The sequence below is a fragment of the Hydra viridissima genome, unplaced genomic scaffold, assembly GCF_058129835.1.
Source record: "Hydra viridissima isolate aposymbiotic clone 2 unplaced genomic scaffold, HvirCarnegie_v1 scaffold_11, whole genome shotgun sequence".
NCBI lineage: Eukaryota > Metazoa > Cnidaria > Hydrozoa > Anthoathecata > Hydridae > Hydra > Hydra viridissima.
The window spans coordinates 7,689,528-7,707,989 of NW_028324310.1; the positions used below are offsets into that span (position 1 = coordinate 7,689,528).

General features: G+C 29.2%; 2 protein-coding genes and 1 pseudogene across 4 annotated transcripts; 1 reads left to right on the forward strand and 2 right to left on the reverse strand.

The window, feature by feature from the left end:
- Positions 1-3,416: 3,416 nt before the first annotated feature.
- Positions 3,417-10,070, reverse strand: LOC149881985 (uncharacterized; annotated as a pseudogene). Its single transcript, XR_016445009.1, has 11 exons — positions 9,733-10,070; positions 9,471-9,551; positions 8,958-9,044; positions 8,644-8,676; positions 8,216-8,299; positions 7,840-7,974; positions 7,631-7,747; positions 7,311-7,483; positions 4,486-4,550; positions 4,112-4,206; positions 3,417-3,597 (listed from the first exon to the last, which is right to left on the reverse strand). The product of XR_016445009.1 is annotated as an uncharacterized LOC149881985 (transcript).
- A 1,715-nt stretch (positions 10,071-11,785) lies between these two features.
- LOC145191227 (uncharacterized) lies at positions 11,786-14,140 on the forward strand. Its single transcript, XM_090067508.1, has 4 exons — positions 11,786-12,426; positions 12,575-12,712; positions 13,471-13,697; positions 13,793-14,140. The coding sequence occupies exons 1-4, from the start codon at positions 11,908-11,910 to the stop codon at positions 13,854-13,856; spliced, it is 948 nt and encodes a 315-aa protein (XP_089923634.1). The 5' UTR covers positions 11,786-11,907; the 3' UTR covers positions 13,857-14,140.
- On the reverse strand, positions 14,046-15,768 carry LOC145191228 (AKT-interacting protein homolog A-like). 2 transcript variants are annotated; one of them, XM_090067509.1, is made up of 2 exons: positions 15,705-15,768; positions 14,046-15,116 (listed from the first exon to the last, which is right to left on the reverse strand). In XM_090067509.1, exon 2 carries the CDS (start codon positions 15,010-15,012, stop codon positions 14,227-14,229), a length of 786 nt encoding a protein of 261 aa, XP_089923635.1. In that variant the 5' UTR covers positions 15,013-15,116; positions 15,705-15,768; the 3' UTR covers positions 14,046-14,226. The 2 variants fall into 2 exon arrangements, with proteins under 2 accessions (XP_089923635.1, XP_079924390.2); XM_080068264.2 differs by lacking the exon at positions 15,705-15,768 and having other exon boundaries at positions 14,046-15,196.
- Positions 15,769-18,462: the final 2,694 nt, after the last annotated feature.

Below are 18,462 nucleotides of genomic sequence, written 5' to 3' on the forward strand. Positions count from 1 at the left end.
TTCTGAAACTCACAATTTTCCACTGAATTAAAAGACATGTTAGAGCTGAAAAAAAACCGGGCAACTTGCATGTCTATGGCATCTTTCTGATCATTTGATGTTCTAACTACAAAGTTATTTAAGTTACTCATTTTAAACCTTTTTGCTTGTGTGGAGCTGGACATAATAGATCCTTCGGAAATTGAAGTATCTGACTCATTTGACAAGAGGCTAATATTGCTCATTGAGCTTCCAGGTCTTGGTTCTTGTTCATCAGTGTCCTTCTTTCTCTCTTTACACTTCTCCAAATGAATACGAACTCTTTCAATTTTTCCACTAATCTTCTCTGAACAATGGTCACACTGAACACAATTTTTGTCCCCTTCTATCTCACTGACCTCCTTCCACTCCAATCCTTTCTTCCTTCCACTTCCGAATGGCATTCTTAAAAAGATTTTTTTCTGAAAAATACACATTGCATCGAAATATGCAAGTTAAATATACTTAATGCTACACAAATAATAATACTGTTTGAATAAAAGTTTCTTGAGTAATTTGTAAGATAGAACACAGGCCTGACTTTGATATGGTTGATGAGAGCCACTGAGATCACTGAAAGTATATTGTAAAAAAATTCTAAAACTATTTTTTCAGAAATATTTCAAATAAATCATGTCTTTTAAAAATTTTGATTCTTATTAAATACTATATTCTGATCATATCCATATCCTCTTTTCAATAATAATTACCTTTTAATTAGTCATAATTATGTTTAAATGTTTTCTGAAATTAATAAATAACAGAAAAAAACCAAGCAAAGAGAATTCTTTCAATAAAATATTATTTTAAAAAAACCCCAAAAAAAACTGGTTTTTTTTGGGTTTTTTAACTGGGTTTTTTTGGGTTTTTTTGGGTGGGTTTTTTAATGCCAACCCTGCTTACAATACGAACTTCACCACTTAAACAAAAAAAATTAAAATTTTAGTATAACTCTTGTATTGACTAGCAGTCCGTAAAAAGATGCACTCTCTAGTTCAGTTTTACCAATATGTCAAGGCTGGTGTCATGTAGGCTGTGCAGGTGTTAATCAAAAACAGATATAGTATATCTGAAACTTTTACCAAAGATAATGTTTTTATGTATTTTATTTTACAATATTTAGTGTGGTTGTTTTTAATACAGATATAGTATATACTTTTTACATTATTTAGTATAACTATCTTTTATACCTACCTTCCTCCTCTATTCTAATCTTAGCTAACCCATTGGTAAACATACAATTTAAATAAAAATTGTGCCATATGTGGTGATACCTATTTTTGGGATTTTTCAGAAGAAAAAAAAGTTCAAGCTGCATAGAGTTTGTTAAATAAAAAACTTCATTTCATTATATTACGGGCAGTTAGGTGTTATGTTATGTTATATCAGAATATTTCTAATTGATTTATAAAAACCATTCCTTTTAATCAGTTCTTTAAATCCCTTAAATCTAAAATCATAAGATATTTGCAACGCTGTAAAGTAATTGAAATCAAGAAAGTGGTACAATATTGGATTACAACGGTACAATTAAGGATCTAGTTTCCTTAATTGTACTCTTAGCGCTATTTTTTTAATTTTATTCTTCGAGACTTAACGCTTTTTAAACTTTGAGTTTTTTTAACGTCTTTACAACAAACAATCCCTAAATTATGAAATTCAATTGAAAATCCATGTTTCCACTCAGTAGATTGACTACATTTTTTAGTTTTGTCTTAGGGGGTACAATATTGGCAACCTTACCCTACATTATTAATACTTAGTGTAATGGAAAATAATTTTGCAAAATGTTTCCAAAAATCTAAAGCCTCCAAAATAATTTTGCTAAGTATTAATTGCTTTAATCGTAAATCTGACTTTTCTTCCTAACATCTTTCTATCAAAAAGAACCTTTCGCTTATAGTCTGGAATCAACTTTCGTGATCTTGTCCTATTCTTTTTTAAAAATGTCTAACGGATTCCAGTTTTTAAATAGAAACTTCATCATTATAAGGTTTAGAATAAACAATCTCTTTGTATAAAGATCTCCATCTCCTAAATAATATACCTTAATTAACGATTTCAACTGATTAAAAATCGAAAGGATCTTTTTTCTCACAAAAAACGATTTTGCGGTTCAAATAACAGCTTTTTTTTCTGGGTCAACCTTCTTAATGTTTAATTTTTGTAGTTTAACGTGATTTAAATGATTTATATGTTAAATGATTTGGGAAAAAAGGACTATAGAAATTTAACATTTTCTTGTCAGCCAGTCAACATTTTCTTGAAAGCCTGCTTGGAGCTTTCATACTAATAGTTATCATTGATTCTTTTACAAAATGTATATTTTGTAAAAGAATCAGTAATAACTATTAGTATGAAATTAAAGAATGATTGAAATATTTATTTCTCAGGAAATTTCTGTAAATTTTCAGTTACAGTCGGTGTTTTTAGAAATATGACTCACTGATATAGTAATAACAAAATTTTAATTTTGTTTTAAAATGGACGCTGATGAAGAAAGAGGCAAGATTAATTACAAATGAAACTTTTTACAAAAATGAATGAAACATTCATCCCTTTTTTAATTAGATAAAAAGGCATAACGCGAAATCCAATCAGATTTGTTCACATGTAAATGAGAACCATTTTTCTTGAACGCAAAAACTTTGTAAAGTGCTTTTCTTTAGCTTCTGCAGGTTTTGGGGTTTATTTACACTTTTTCCTCGAGATAACTCAACAAGAAAAAATCTGGAGCAGTCAAATCAGGCGATCGTGGTGGCTTTCAAATTGCCCTATAAAAATGCTCTTCATCGTGATTTCATCATATTTAACAAAACTGAAAACTGCTTTACTGTATTCCAAGTACAATGAGAGGTCCCCAGGATTTAGTTTTTGGAGCAGCTGGCAATTGTACAGAAAGTGGTGCAAATTCTCTTTCAAAATTTGCCGAAGAATCAGAAAGATACAACTGGCCAGATCGTTTATTGTTAATGTCTACTGGTTTTCTGCGATGCTCTATCTTACAATATCAGTATTTTTGACTGATCTAAAAGTTCACGGTGTACTTGAACGTCTTAAATCCCAAATTTAGCAATAACCCAGCTAACACACGAACGTCAGAAGGACGTCCTACTCTGACGGTCTATTTATAGTCGCAAAGTGTAATCCCGCTTGACGTCAATTAAAGACGTCGTAATGACGTCGCGTTTGTGACTATAAACCGACCGTCAAGATGTAAATGTGTAAAAAATAACTTAAATAACATTAATGTTTTTATTTAAAAGAAGCAAACAAGCTGCTTTTTCTTAGGTCTAATATAATGTAAAAAAATTTTATACTAGCATTGCATGGAGTGATTATTTTATCTTAGAAAGATCCAATTTCAGGGAAATAAAAGACAAGAATAAAGATAAAAATTCTATTTCAACAAAAAAATCTTTATTATAAAAGAACATAAAGGTTCATTTCTTGATCTTTAATTGTTTTCATTTCGTAGATTTTTCTTACCACCTTTTTGCAAAGGAGCGTGTTTCAAAATAACACCAATGCTATTTTCGACATCTTTTTCTGTATATTTTTTCGACTTAGTAACAGTTGCTAGAAAAAGAAAAAAAAAATTAAACTTTTTATTTTAAATAATAATTTTCCAACCTGTTTTTATTTACCTTAACTAGTTGGCATAAAGTATTATTTCCCAAGTTTGTTAAATGTCTAGGCTTTAGCCACAAAGCTCGCCATTTGGAATCAAATTTAGACAAACTGAATTGCCATTATGCAGCTATTAGCTATATGAGTGATTGTCTCCTACGACCATTTTATATATAATCTTAAATCGGATGTCCACTCAAAAACCAGCGGACACCCTGTATATTTTTCTAATTGTAACTAATATTGTTTTTTCTAAAATTAAAAAGAAATATTTTTTTTATTGTAAAATGGCTAATTAAAAAAATATCTATCTATTTATCTACCTATGTCTGTTGAGTCAAATTTTAACAAAGCATTATTTTCCATATTTTAGAATTGAACTAAAAAAGTGTTGTGCAATTTGTATTAATAATTTAACTTAGTAATAAATAATCTAGTTTTGACATAAATAAAAATAACTTACCAACTATTAACTTCATTGTATTTGTTTTTCGAAAAGACAGCTTATTCAACTTCCCATTCAAATTGTATTCGCTTATGACGCCATTTGACATAACCCTCAAAAGTAACACATGTGATTTACCAACTCAAACAAATGAACTTAAAAAAAACAATTATCAAAAATGGGGAAGATTTCCGGGGCCCAAAATAAAGATGTTTTAATATTTTCTTTTATAAATTTACCCAGACCAAATGTACAATTAATGATTCTTGTGGGGGCCATGGTAATATTATATGGTAATACAATAATAATTATCAATCATTTCTATATGGCAAAAACAATATTTTTTAAATATATGAAAAAAATCAAAAATAAGATATCCGTAATCAACTTACTTGTTCATAATATTCCTAACATATTCATGACATGTTGCTCCCCCACAGTTTTCAAAGCGACTAAGCTAAACAAAAACAAAGTAGAAGTTTCTTAGTGTTTATAAATTTATCTGCAAATAACTTGCAACCCGAGTGCTTATTTATTCTAACTTTATTTTTAAATGTTGGGAGAAAATAATAAATGACCTTCCAAAGGTAGCAATACATTTTAAACTTTAATAATAACTATTTAAAATGTTATTTGAAAATAAATACAAATTTACTAAATATTTATAAGCAAAAAAACTATTTAAAACAAAAAAAAGTTAAAAAACTATTTTATTTTATCTTTCAGATATTAACTTTGAAACGTTCTTTTAACATTTTAAAATGGAGTTAGAATGAATAAGTACTCAGGTCACGAACAGTTCTAATTACACAGGTCAACAAAAAAAAAAAAAATTTACTGGCGTCCAAAATATTTTAATGAATTTGGGGTATTTTTGGGGTGCTGATTCTGAATATGCTATCAGTTTTGCCAGATTGGCTCAAGTTTTTGATATTTTTGGTATCTTATTTATAGCACTTGTTGGTAAATGCGACGCATCATTTCATTAATTTCTTGAGATTAGTACTTGAACTGAGCAGTTTTCAATATAGTTTTTTGTTAATTAGTGTTCTAAAAGTTTGTTCATAGCTTGATTTTTGCACTAACTTTATGTTGTTGTCTGTTTTCCAGTGAAAAGCATGAACTCATCAAGAAGAAGTTGTCTTAACGATCCAGACTCATTCTGTTACATTTGTGGTGAATATACACTGCAAAAACATAGAAGAAACATAACAGACTTCATAAAAAAAGTGTATTTGGCCTATTTTGGGGTTATGCTTGGGGACCAAGACAAATCTTGGGCACCACACATAGTGTGCAAAGCATGTATCGAATTATTACGAAAATGGAGCAAAGGACAAAGAAAAAGCTTCAAATTTGGTGTTCCAATGGTGTGGAGAAAGCAAAAAAATCATCATGATGACTGTTATTTCTGTGCAGTGCAAGTGCAAGGATTCAATAAGCATAAGAAACAAAAATGGGAGTATCCTAACATGGAATCTGCAAGAAGGCCTGTCCCTCATTGTGAAGATGTGCCTGTACCTGTGTTTACCATGTTACCTGACCTTCCCCCACCTGATGATGATGAAATGCAGGGTATGGAGCTAAGCATAAGTTCTGGAAGTAAACCAGAATATGAAGGAAGTTTCAGAACACCTACGCAATTTACCCAAGGAGAGCTCAACGATCTAATAAGAGACCTCTACCTCTCAAAAAGTGCATCTGAACTTTTAGCTTCAAGGCTAAGTGAAAAAAATTGTCTGACGCCTGGAACTAAAATTACATCTTACAGGACCAGAGAAGCACTTCTTCAATTTTTCTGTGAAGATGACCTACTTGTATATTGTAAGGATATTCCTGGCCTGATGCTGCAAATGGGTTTACAAGTATATCATCCTGAAGACTGGAGGCTTTTCATAGATAGTTCTAAAAGGAGTTTGAAATGTGTTTTGTTGAACAATGGCAATCAGTGTGCATCTCTTCCAGTAGCTCACTCAACTAAACTTGCAGAACAATACAAAAATGTCAAAATGGTCTTGGAGAAACTGTGCTACTATGAACATTCGTGGCTGATATGTGTTGATTTAAAAATGGTCAACTTTTTACTTGGACAGCTAAGTGGATACACAAAGTATCCTTGCTTCATCTGCATGTGGGATAGTAGAGCAAAACATCAGCACTGGGAGAAACTGAATTGGCCTCCAAGGGTTACTTTGACAGTAGGAGCATCAAACATAGTGAACGAACCTTTGGTGGACAGGGAAAAAATCATTCTACCACCACTTCACATAAAGTTAGGATTAATGAAGCAGTTTGTAAAGGCATTAGACAAAGATGGTAATTGCTTCATGTACATCTGCAGATCTTTCCCTGGTCTTAGTAGCGAAAAATTGAAGGCAGGAATCTTTGATGGTCCTCAAATTCGGAAACTCATTAAAGATTCAAATTTTCCTAAGGAAATGAATGACATTGAAGCTGCTGCATGGTGTAGTTTTGTGTTGGTAGCGAAGAACTTCTTGGGAAATAAAAAGGCAGACAATTATGAAGAACTGGTACAAAACATGCTATTGAGATTTAGAAATCTGGGTGTATACATGACCATTAAATTGCATTATCTTCACAGTCACTTGGACAGATTTCCAGAAAAACGTGGAGATTTTAGCAAAGAACAAGGGGAGAGATTTCATCAGGATATTATGGTGATGGAGGAAAGGTACCAAGGCAGATGGGACAGACATATGATGGCTGATTACTGCTGGAATCTACAGCGTGACTGCCCGAATAGCTCACATAGAAGAAAATCATACAAAAAGCACTTTTCCAGCGATTAAATGTCTCCTATCTTTCATGTCTTGTTCATTTTTGAAGATTACTTTCTAAAACTAGTTAAAATAAACTAAAATCAACATTTACTTTGTTAAATTTATTGCATTCATGACAATATCAATAAAATTAATGCGCGAGTAGCAAATTATGTCTTTTTTTTACACATTTTATGAAAAATCTCAAAAACTTGAGACAATCTGGCAAAACTGATGACATATTCAGAATCAGCACCCCAAAGTTACCCTAAATTCGTTGAAATATCTTTGGCCCTAAAAATGCTGTTGACCTGTGTTATTTAGTTGCTCTGGGATTTTTAAAAAAAGACAATTTTCAAATTGCCACCTAAATTGTGGATATAGTATTTAAATGAAAAGCAATAAAAATGATTTTCTGAAACAAAATTGAAACTCACAAAACATATTTTTTTATCACTTTCACATAGAGTTTCATCAAACTCTTTAAATTCTTCAATTTCAGTAAATTGTTCAATAAAGAAAGGTGAATCATCCTTTTCATATCGCTGACCAAGTGACTTAATCATTTCTTTTAAAACGATAAAGTTCTCAAAAACTTTTGATTGGAATCCTAAAATATAATAACTTGTTTAGTCTACTTTGAGATTCCAAATTATTATTGTTGAATAGTATCCATGTTGAGTAATGTCAACCATTTCACATAATTATTTAAAGAAACTTCATTAGAAAAAAAGATCTAAACAAAAAATATACTTACTTTGAAATGATGCAACAGATATACTCATAGTATCTGTATTATTATTCAAAAGGACCTGATTCCTTACAGGAGACAACAGTTTAGGGTTACTTCTACTACTAAAATCCACTGGTGATGCTAAAAATATTTGATGACATGGATTTTTAAATTCAACTTTATATAATATTACTTAAATTGGGCTCACAAGATTCAAGATGTACTTCTAATACCAACTTCCTTTAATAACAACTGTACCTCTAATACCAACTTCCTTTTCTTTTTATCTGGGGAACTGCATTTAGGATCCTCCACTATCAACTTCCTTTTGCTTATATTTGGGGAACTGGATTTAGGATTGTTGAACTCTATCAGTAAATATATTAATGACTTTTGTTTATAATTAAAGGAATTTATTACCATAAACTGTCAATTAAAAAAACAATAATAAAATAATCGATATCTGGAACTAAAAATATAAAAAGATATCTTTATTAGTATTTACATATTACTTATCATTACTCCAATATATCAATGAAATGATATAAATATCCTGTAGATTAGAGCAGAAATTAAATAAGTTAAAATAAAAAAGTTTTGTTTCTTTACCTTTTCTGCTAGTTTTTCTTTTATCTGATAAATGTGGTGGAGGTGGCGTTGTAACGTAACTTTTATGACCAGACACTTTAGGTTCTAAAATTAAAGAAAGTAATTAACCAGGCCAAATACATGAAAATGCACCAAACACATAACTTAGCATGATTCAAAATTTTCTGATAATTCAATTGTTTTCTAAAAACTGCTTCCTACAAATATATTCTCTTGTAAACTATATGGTAACTAAATTTATTAAAGTGTAAACATTTGTTGTTTTTTATTTGATACTTCCTCGATTAAAACTCTGCTGAAAACTTAATTTATAAAGGCTTTTTTGGAACAAATATTTATTACAATTTTTAAAAATAGTATTGCCTATTATAATAGTAACTTGTATCAGCCATCCTGTACTATATTTTAAAAGTGAAAAAAACATTTACCTTCTTTGTTATTTGGAGGTGAGTTACAATCATCTGTGAAAGTAAAAATAAATTCTCACAAGTATGAAGATCGTCTGACATATAAACTAAGTAAACAGCATCAACAACGTAATACATGTTGCATCCTTGCATTTGTTTAGTAACTTTTTTTTAATGTCATAAATACATTTAAAAAAAAATATGAATAATGATATACATTTCAGAAAAATTCTTCTCAAAAATGCATCTATATGCATTTTTTGATAAGAATTTTTATGCAGATTTGTATGCAGCTAAAATGAAGTAAGTAGAAATAAAATAATGTTTATTTTTACCTTTATGGCTGTTCCTTCTTTTAACTGATGAATGTGGTAGAGATGGTATTTTTATTTTATATTTATAACCAGTAACTTTATTAGGCTCTAAAATTAGAGATCGTAATAATTCAATTTGTATACTTACATACAAATAAAAAAGAATAGTAAAATAAAAAATTAACTGTTGAATACACAAAAACACATCAACATAACAGTTTTATTGCTAAAATAAATACCAAAAACAGCAAAATTTAAATTTTTTGGACAAGCCAATTTTTTTTCTCAAAATAGCTACCTACATTTTCTCTTAAACTTTTTGGGAACTAGATGTACTTAACTGTTAACACTAGAACTAGAAATTTTTTGATAACTATCAATTTTAATTTAATGATTTTAGAAACTCAACTCACAATGTAATTTAATAAGGCTCTTATAGAATGCCTAATAATTTGGGAAGAAAAAAAGAATAGTATTCAACTTGTTTCAGTTATCCTAAACTACAGTTCATAAGTCACAAGAATACAAATTTACCATGTTTATATTTAGGAGGTGAGTTACTATCATCTGCATCTGTGGTTGTAAAGTTGAAATCTTCACAAGTATGACAATCATCTTAAAAGAAAAATGAAATAATATCATCAAAAAAGTGATACATCATTTTTGGCATTTAATTTGCTTAGCTTAGGAAACAAAAAAAATTAAATTAAATACTGCTAAATTAAATGTCTTCTCGAAAAATAAGTACAATATAAATCTTATCAAATACAATTAAAATGTAGATTATGAGTCTTACTTGAACTACATTTTATTTTAACAAGATCAAATTTCAACCAATTTTTGTTAGGGGATCTACCTTCTCATAAAGCTCTTAATGCATTAATTTTAACAGGCCATCTAACGATTTCACCCTGAACCCATTTAGTAAGGATAGTACCTTCCTCCTCCTTGTCTCCTTCCATCCAAACTGCTCTTGCCCATTTAAACTCTTCAGCTTGGCTCATACTAGTTAAATCAAAGCTAAATATATAACTCCTTAACTGCAGGGGTCCGTTAAGGCCAGGTGAAGCTCCTTAGCCATGACAAAGGCTATAATGCTTTTAGGACTGAGAAGAAACAACTGAAGAGAAAAGACTGAGAAGAAAAACTCAGATATAAAACCACTGTTGTGTCACAACAATAAAAAAGGTAAAGGTAATATAATGTAGGGCCAGATATTATGTTACAGTTATTTATATAACTATCAAATATCTAGCCACAATATTCAGCAACATTAAAACAAATAAATTTACTGAAACCAAATTATTAGTGTGACTTCAAACTAACTGTTTGCTTCTTATGTTATCTAAATATAGAGACTAAAAAAATATTAAATACCATACTTAATCAAAACTTATACTTAGACTTAAATTCCTTGCTAAAATTTTAAATGCAAAAAGTCATGCATATGCATAATATATCAGATACATTTTTATTTAGCAAATTATACATTTTAGGGATTATCAGATTATTCTATCAATACATGTCTAAAATAAAATCCAAGAAGATAAAAATCAGAATAAATAATTATTAAGTAAGAAATTTTTAAATACTTTCATAATCCAAAATTAAAAAAAAATTTAAAAGTAATAATACAGGCAAATAGATACACAAAAAAAATAATAAATGTGCATAATCTAGAATCGATGCAAGAGTGGAAAAATAGCATGCCTACGCTGTTCAGGAATACAAACACATTTATTTATCAAATTCTTTCTTTCTAAAACTTTAGACTTATAGTTCTTGTTTAGGTCATTAATTAAGCATATGTTGAATAACTTTGACTCTGCAGGTTCCACATAAACATTTTGCATGTTACAGGGTTTGAACACTTTACACTGTATTTTATCTCGTACAATTCTGTCAACAATTGCCACATCTCCATTTTGTAACATAAAACATCCATCTTTTAAGTTAGGGAAATCTTATTTAGTTTTTTTTTTTGTGGTAAAGACATGAGTACATTATCATACTCGTGTTCCCGCTTACATACTTGAATGATAGGGCTTTTTGGATTGCGTACTTCGTACAAGTCGTTGCATGTGAATAATGGAATCTGAATAATGGAACCCGAACAAAAATCACAAACACACAAACTAACCTTATAAACCTAGGATAGATTGATCTTTGATAAAGCCCTTTTAATTAAAAGTAATAATTAAATTTTAATTAAAATCTTTAAAGATTTGTTCTATATTACCTCAAGGTAATATATATGCGGCTTAATTAAGTCGCATGGCAAATTTTGTTTAAAAAAAATTCTATATAGATTAGTCAGAATCGGACGTCTAAGGAAAATCTTTTTGAGGTCAGAAACTGACGTCGCAGTAAGGTCGGACTTTTGGACTGTCACATTTAAGTTGCGTTTTGGTCATTTGACCGGCCGACCATTATAGGAAGTCAAAAAGACTGAACCGATTGGATAAGTTCTTTGTCTATTATCGGAAAGGAATAAAAATTATAAAAAAAAAAACATAAATTTTTTATTACGCACACTTGATTTTTAAACAACTAAAAACTTTTTTAACTATTTTTGCAGAAAGTTGTAAATTTGCGTAAATACATTCCCTTTTGTTTTATAACATCGACCCGTTAAGCGTTGTAAATTTTCGTTTCGCCTGCCTTAGTGGTACGCTAGTGGTACGCTAAAAAAATTCATTTGATTTGTACTCTCCCGCCAAAAAAAAAAAAAAAAAAATTGAATTTATTTTCTTTGATTATTATTTTAATACTTTTAATGAAATTATAATTTTTTTTTTTCATTTATCTCAAAACTTATTCGATAATAGTTAATAACTAATTTAAGTATGAAAGTATTAATATCATCCGGTATGATTTTTGTTACTGAAATTGAGAATGAGGTTTAGCGGGAAATAAACAAAGAAAAAGGTGACCCAGTCATAAAGACTATATCACCTTGGTTTCTACTGAAATGAATGCTCTTCAAGATATAACTAATTGCAATCCTTATGACAGTCAACAATCAATTGACAGTGTTGGTGATATTAACACATTCTTGACACAGGCTTCTGAAAACATCCATTTAACAAGACGAAGTATTTCTTTAAACAATTTACCAATCAGCAATTATGTTCATGACAATATAAGAATTAATAGTCCGAGAAAAATTCGTTTTCCTTCAAGACTAAACTATGTTTCGATTAATACTGATTATACTGATAGGAATGGAAGTTCAGATTTTGAGTTATATGACAATTTGGTAGATGATTGTTTTCATCAAAACAGGAGAAGTAACTCTTCAAGTTCTTTTGATATTGATGACTATAATGAGAGTGGAAACATTGTTAAAAGTGTAATTTCAAAAAGGAAGAGATTATCTCTGCCAACAGTTTCCCATGGAACTAAAATTTTAAACAAATTTAGTCATGTATCACAAAATTATCTTGTTGAGCTTTTGCATGATGTTTCTTGTATAACACTTACCAAAAAGGTATTGTTATCTAAATACTTATTAGGCTGATTAAACAAAATTTGAAGCACTTTTAATTGGTTAAATTTTGATTTAATTGGTTAACTTTGATTCATATAAAAAGTTTACATCATTAAAATCCATAAAATTACTTTCATTTTAATTATAGAAAGTTCCCTTGTGCAAAGTAGAGTATTTAAAATGCCTTCTCCAAAACATTCATAAAGCAATGCCTGATAGAGTTTATGGCTCTACAAGAGATGCAGTATGTTATAAAAGAGTTGAAGTGCACCTTAAGGTCTTCAAGGTTTGTTATTTACTTAAATTTTCTTGATTATAAATAGATTTATGCACTAAAATTTTTAGAAAAACGAGTTGAATAAATTTTTGTTTTCTGCAAGCTGTCTTGTTTATGATCAGTTTTACATTTACCTGGACATGGAACTCTTTTTTGATGCAGTTGATGTTCTCATTTTAACTTTTGATTTTTTGTTTCATTTTTCTTTCATTAGGTAATATTAAATATGAGTACTAAAGTTGCTCTGATTGTAAAATCTACTGTTTCAATTTTGAGAATAATTGATTATCTATCTTTTTCTTTTTTTTCTTTTTTTAAAAAAGCAACAACAATCATAAAAAATCTTCATTTTTTAGACAATCTAATGACCTTTTGCACATGTTAAGAGTCATTTAAACTTCTAATATTACAATTTCATGATAAACTTAAAATTAGTTCTGCACAGAATTAAATTGCTATGTAAGATATAGAAATCTGTAGCACAAAATAAATAATTTTAAAAAAAGATTATAACAAATGAATGACTTTTTAAAGAATTTATCAAACTCAGGTCTAGTACAAAGGTTGAATTTAAGGGTATTAAACTTTCTTGAAACTTTAAGTTTTGCTTCTCTTCTCACTTTCTAATTAAAGGCACACAATTTTTTTCCTATACTTTTCAGTTCAAACCTAATCTTAGCTAATGTAAAAGAAAACATTGCAACAACATTCTGTAAAAAAATTTTATCTCAATTTAGCAAAATAAGTTTTAAAATTGTTTGTTTTAGTTTGAGTGTTTAACTCAGTGTCAAACTATGTTTAACAAATGCCTCTGGGAAGATTTAATTGATTATATTGTTTCTTCATGGAATGTAGTATCCCAATTACCATATTGGGAAAATGAGAGTCATAACTTGCATAAACAGCAGATATTTAGTATAATGGCCTCTTATTGCAGAAAGTGCTTCAGAGTTGCTAATTTAAATGAAGACTCAAAAAAAAGGTTTAAAGCACGGTGAGCTATTTCAGACACATAGTTTTTTGTTTTTTATCTTTTATAAACTGCAATAAGAAACTTTATTATTTACAATGTATTGATATTCTTTTTAGAATTGTTGAATGTTGCAAAGTAAACAATAGTCTTGATGTAGTACTTAGAAGTATTACCGTATAATTTTTTGCAAGAGTTTTTTTTTTGTTATATTTAATCACTTCAATATTTAATTATTTAAAATAAAATTTATTTGACATTTTTGAAAAATTGTTCTGTTTTTGAATTCATGATGTTAATCTACAGTTTTTTTTGTTTTACACACTTTTTTAAATTTTATTTTGTTATCTTGGTTCAATAATTGAAAATTTATATATTATATGAAATTTATTAATTTTGTAAATTTCGTAACATTTGTAAATTTTTAGTAGAAATTTTTAAAATATGACTTGAAATATTATTCATTACCCATTTTTCTTTTTATTTCATGGATGCCATTTTTAAGTTTTTGTCGGCTATTATTTTTTGTTCCCGCATGTTTCTCGTAATTTAGTTAATATGCGGCGCTAATATTGTTTAGTACTTTTCCTAAATGGTTTTTCGCCCATTCAATGACACTAGATTCTTTTAATACTTCATAGTTCATTGACAACATAATCTTCTTGACTCCTTGTAGTGACGTTTTGTCCAATATAGAACAGAAAAACGGGTCTTCCGACTCCTTGCTTTGATCATAAGTCTGTTCCTCATATTCAAGTAATGAATCCAATACCGATGCTCTGCATCTCGCGTTAAACTTATCAATGTCTGATGTAAATAGATAACTAGCTTCATTATTAAAGCTATCTCTTATATCTATGCTGTAAAAAAAAGACCTTGTATGGCGAAGTAACTCCCAAACAGGGATATGGCGTCGCTCTTTGTAAACAATATTTAAGTTTAACGTTCCTTTATTTTGATCAATTTGTGGGTGGAATACTTTACTCTTGAACCGCAATACTGGTCTTGTTTCTGGAAAGCTATCTCTAAAAAATATGTTAAAATGAAATATTCCTTCGTTATAAGGTCCTTCTTTTACAAAAATTACACCGAACCACAATTGTAAAGACTTGCACGATGGTACCACATAGATTCCGTCTTGTGAATTTAAAAAAATTAGTTCTAGCTCGTTTTGTATCACTTTGTCTCTGTAGTGTTTGTAAAAATACTCGAATGGATTAGGAGGATAATTATCGTGATCTCTTTTTGTGGCAGTATCTGTTATAACAGTTAAAGAGGGAATGCAAGTTTTTGAATTACGTTCAAGATTTTCAAGATTTAAATTAAGTCTTAACTTCATTGCTTTAAGTTGAAGTCCAATATTTGTAGACAAATGAGGTAGCAAAGAACTTTCTTCGTCTTCGACAGCGCCTTTTTTGGATTCCTCAGGCAGAATCTCAGTCCCTGAAACGGAAGACATTTCCTATAAAGTTCTAAATATGTTTTTTTAAAAACTGTTAAAAAACTCATTTTGAGCACGCAACAAACGAAGCTTAGCTTTAGCTAACGTTTCAGCATTCAAGAATTTTATTCAAAGTTCTATTTTTTTTTTTTCGAAACTAGTAGTGCAAAAGTACTTTATTTTAAAGAACTTAATCTTACCAACAGACTTTAAATATTTTTTAAAAATTTTTTTAGTAGAAATTCATTTTATCAAATAGAAGCAATTGAAAACTACCTAAAGGATGTGAAAATTCTGAAAAATTAATTTTTATTGATATTTCTGAGCAACATTTAAAGCGTTAAATTTGTGTTAGAGACGTCGAAAACCTTTTTGACGTTCCTTTGTTTGTTTAGAAAACTTATTGAAAAGGAGGAAACTTTGAAAAATTTAAAGTTTTTAGATGCTAATTTATATTGTATTCTTTATGAATGCAGGAAAAAAGTATTATATTTATTATTTGCTATATTTATTACATTTATTATTATTGTTTTATTTGTTATATTTACTAATCTGGTGTGCACTAAATCATTATTACATTTTTCACTTACGTTTTTTCCTTTATATATCTCTCCATTATAGGTCTCTACTTAGTTACAAAGGAAAATTTTAGAGAAAAAAAAAACAAAAATAAGGTTGATGTAACACCTGCGCTAAAAAATAACTTTAGATTAATTTAGAAAAGACTTTACAACTGAAGTTCTTTGCAACTGCATTATTTATTTTCATTCCTCAAATTGTTAAGGCCATAATTTTAACAAGACCATAATTTTAATAAGACAATAATTTTCTCGTTTAATGATATGAGAAATAAAACAAAAAGCTTTTCTTTAGACTATTTTTCTATTAACGTGTTCATTTATGTCAGTAGTAAAATAAACAAATGTTGTTGTGTGGTTCCAAAAATCTATTTCATTGACTTATTTTTTCAGAAATTCTAAAGCAAATCTTGCTTTAGAATTTCTGAAAAATCCTGCATACCTTCTACTGATTCAGTATTTTTTGTTTTAATTTAACCTTTCATAATCATTGTAATAAATAATCAAGAATACAGACTAATAAAATATCTATCCTACACTTAAAAGTTTTTTCTATTATTTGATAGATTGAAAATGATAACAATTATAATAATAACATGAATAAATAGTTTTGTTATCCGACACATTTTGTTTATTATAAAGCCCCTTTTAAGAGAACATTAAATGTGCTTATATTACCAAGCCTACTGGGTTTATAAGCATGTCTGGTGAAATGAGGGTATTTACATTTTTGCAATATAGTTTTTCTTTCATAGGAGATACAATGTTTAGCCTACACTTTAGAGCAACACATTTTCTTTTACTATTTATTTCATATACAGTATTGGACAAAACATGGTGAATAAACACAAATTTAAAAGAAAATTTGAAAAAATGTAGCAAAGCAAATTGAACATATTAATTTTAAAACAGTTTATTAAGTTCTTGACAAAGTTTAAAACGTTTGAATCATGATAAGAATCACATAAAATTTTTATACCACATTTTAATCAAAAAGCTAATCTTTTATTTGGACAAAACAAGGAAGACAAATTAAAACGATGCATATTTTATGAGATTTTATTGTCTTTAATCAATTTACCGTATACTTTTGTTTTCACTTTTATTATAACGGTACTCTAAAATGATAAATTTTTCAACGTCTGATCTATTATTTTTTCAATTAAATTAAAAACAGATTTTACTTGTGATATATTGAGTAAAGTATTGCAATTGAAAATGTCCGACGACAAATTGAGAAGTGTAGTTTTTTTAAAGATTGTAAAAGTGGAAAATATCAAGCTGAAATTTATAGAAAATGTAATATAACTATTGATTTTACAGTTTGCTTACAGTTGACTGTAAGCAAACTGTAAAATCAATTGTATCTCGTAACTGTTATGAAACAAACCATTGGGGTGAATTTCCAAGAAAAACAAACACTTGTTAGAAGAATTGTTAAAGAGCTTAAAAAAGATCCATTTTTTGTCGTCCACAAAATTATCAGAAAAACTTAAACTACAAATCTCCAATAGCACTGAGCGACGAAGAGCTAATTAAGAAAAAATTTTTTCTCGAACGCTGAGGGCGTTATCACAAATGCTGAGGGCGTTTTCTCGAATGCGTTTACTGACATCAATCCCATCGAAACTTTCTGGGAAAAACTGACAATAAGATTGTTCATGCAACTAGTGAGTGTCCAACTCTGTGTAGACTAGTGATGAATTGTTTGAACAAATCATGAGGGTCTGACAAGAGATCGATATGAGAATTACCCAAGTAGCAGGACTTGTATGGGCCAGTGCCGGCTTCACCAGTTCTGGCGATCCATTTACGGGACATTAAAGTTCCATGAATGACATGCCGGAGCCGATATGAACCATTGTTGTACCGTAAAAGATTCACCAGAGCTGGTTTGCCAGATAGCAGCTGTCATGTGGTCCTTTTGCGGCATCCCAGTCCTGGATATCCAGTAACGGGCCGATATAAATACGCCAGAGCCGGTTTGCCACAACTGGACCACTGCTTTAACACATAAATGAATAGCGTATCCACCGTTCCTAGCTCGACGTCACGAAATAATTAAGAGTTGTTTTGATTTCAATTCTGCCATTATGGAGGACAACTAAGTTACCCGAACTAATATACTTATTATTATATTCTTAGTTTTTTCAAAAAAAATATTATAAAATTTAATGTTTTAATTAACAAAGTTAGAAAATATAAATCTTAATCTGTTTTATTTATTTATTGTTATTGTTTTATTTTAAAATTTAAGTTAAATATATAAATATGCAAACATTGTTATAAAACATATATAAATATGCAAACATTGTTGAAAAAAAATATATATAATATGGCCAACTTTTGTGCTGTATTTGTTCAAATTGCAATGAGCTTATGGAATCAATGCCTTTATGCTTCAGAATATATTTTGAAACAAAAGTGGCTGTAGTAATTGATTGCTTTGAAATATTCATAAATAAACCATCTAATCTATGCGCAAGAACAAAAACTTGATCACAGTACAAACATCACAATACTGTTAAATTCTTAATAGGTGTAAGACTACAAGGTGTGAAAATATTTGTTTCTAAAGCTTAGGGAGGACACGTTAGCGATAAATACCTAACAGAGCATTGTTCAGTTCTGAAAAACATCATTCCTGGAGATGTTGTTTTAGTAGATAGAAGCTTTAACATTGCTGATAGTGTTGGCTTTTATTGTGGGGAACTAAAGATTCCAGGATTTATGAAAGGAAAGTTTCAACTAACTTGTTTAGAAACAACCC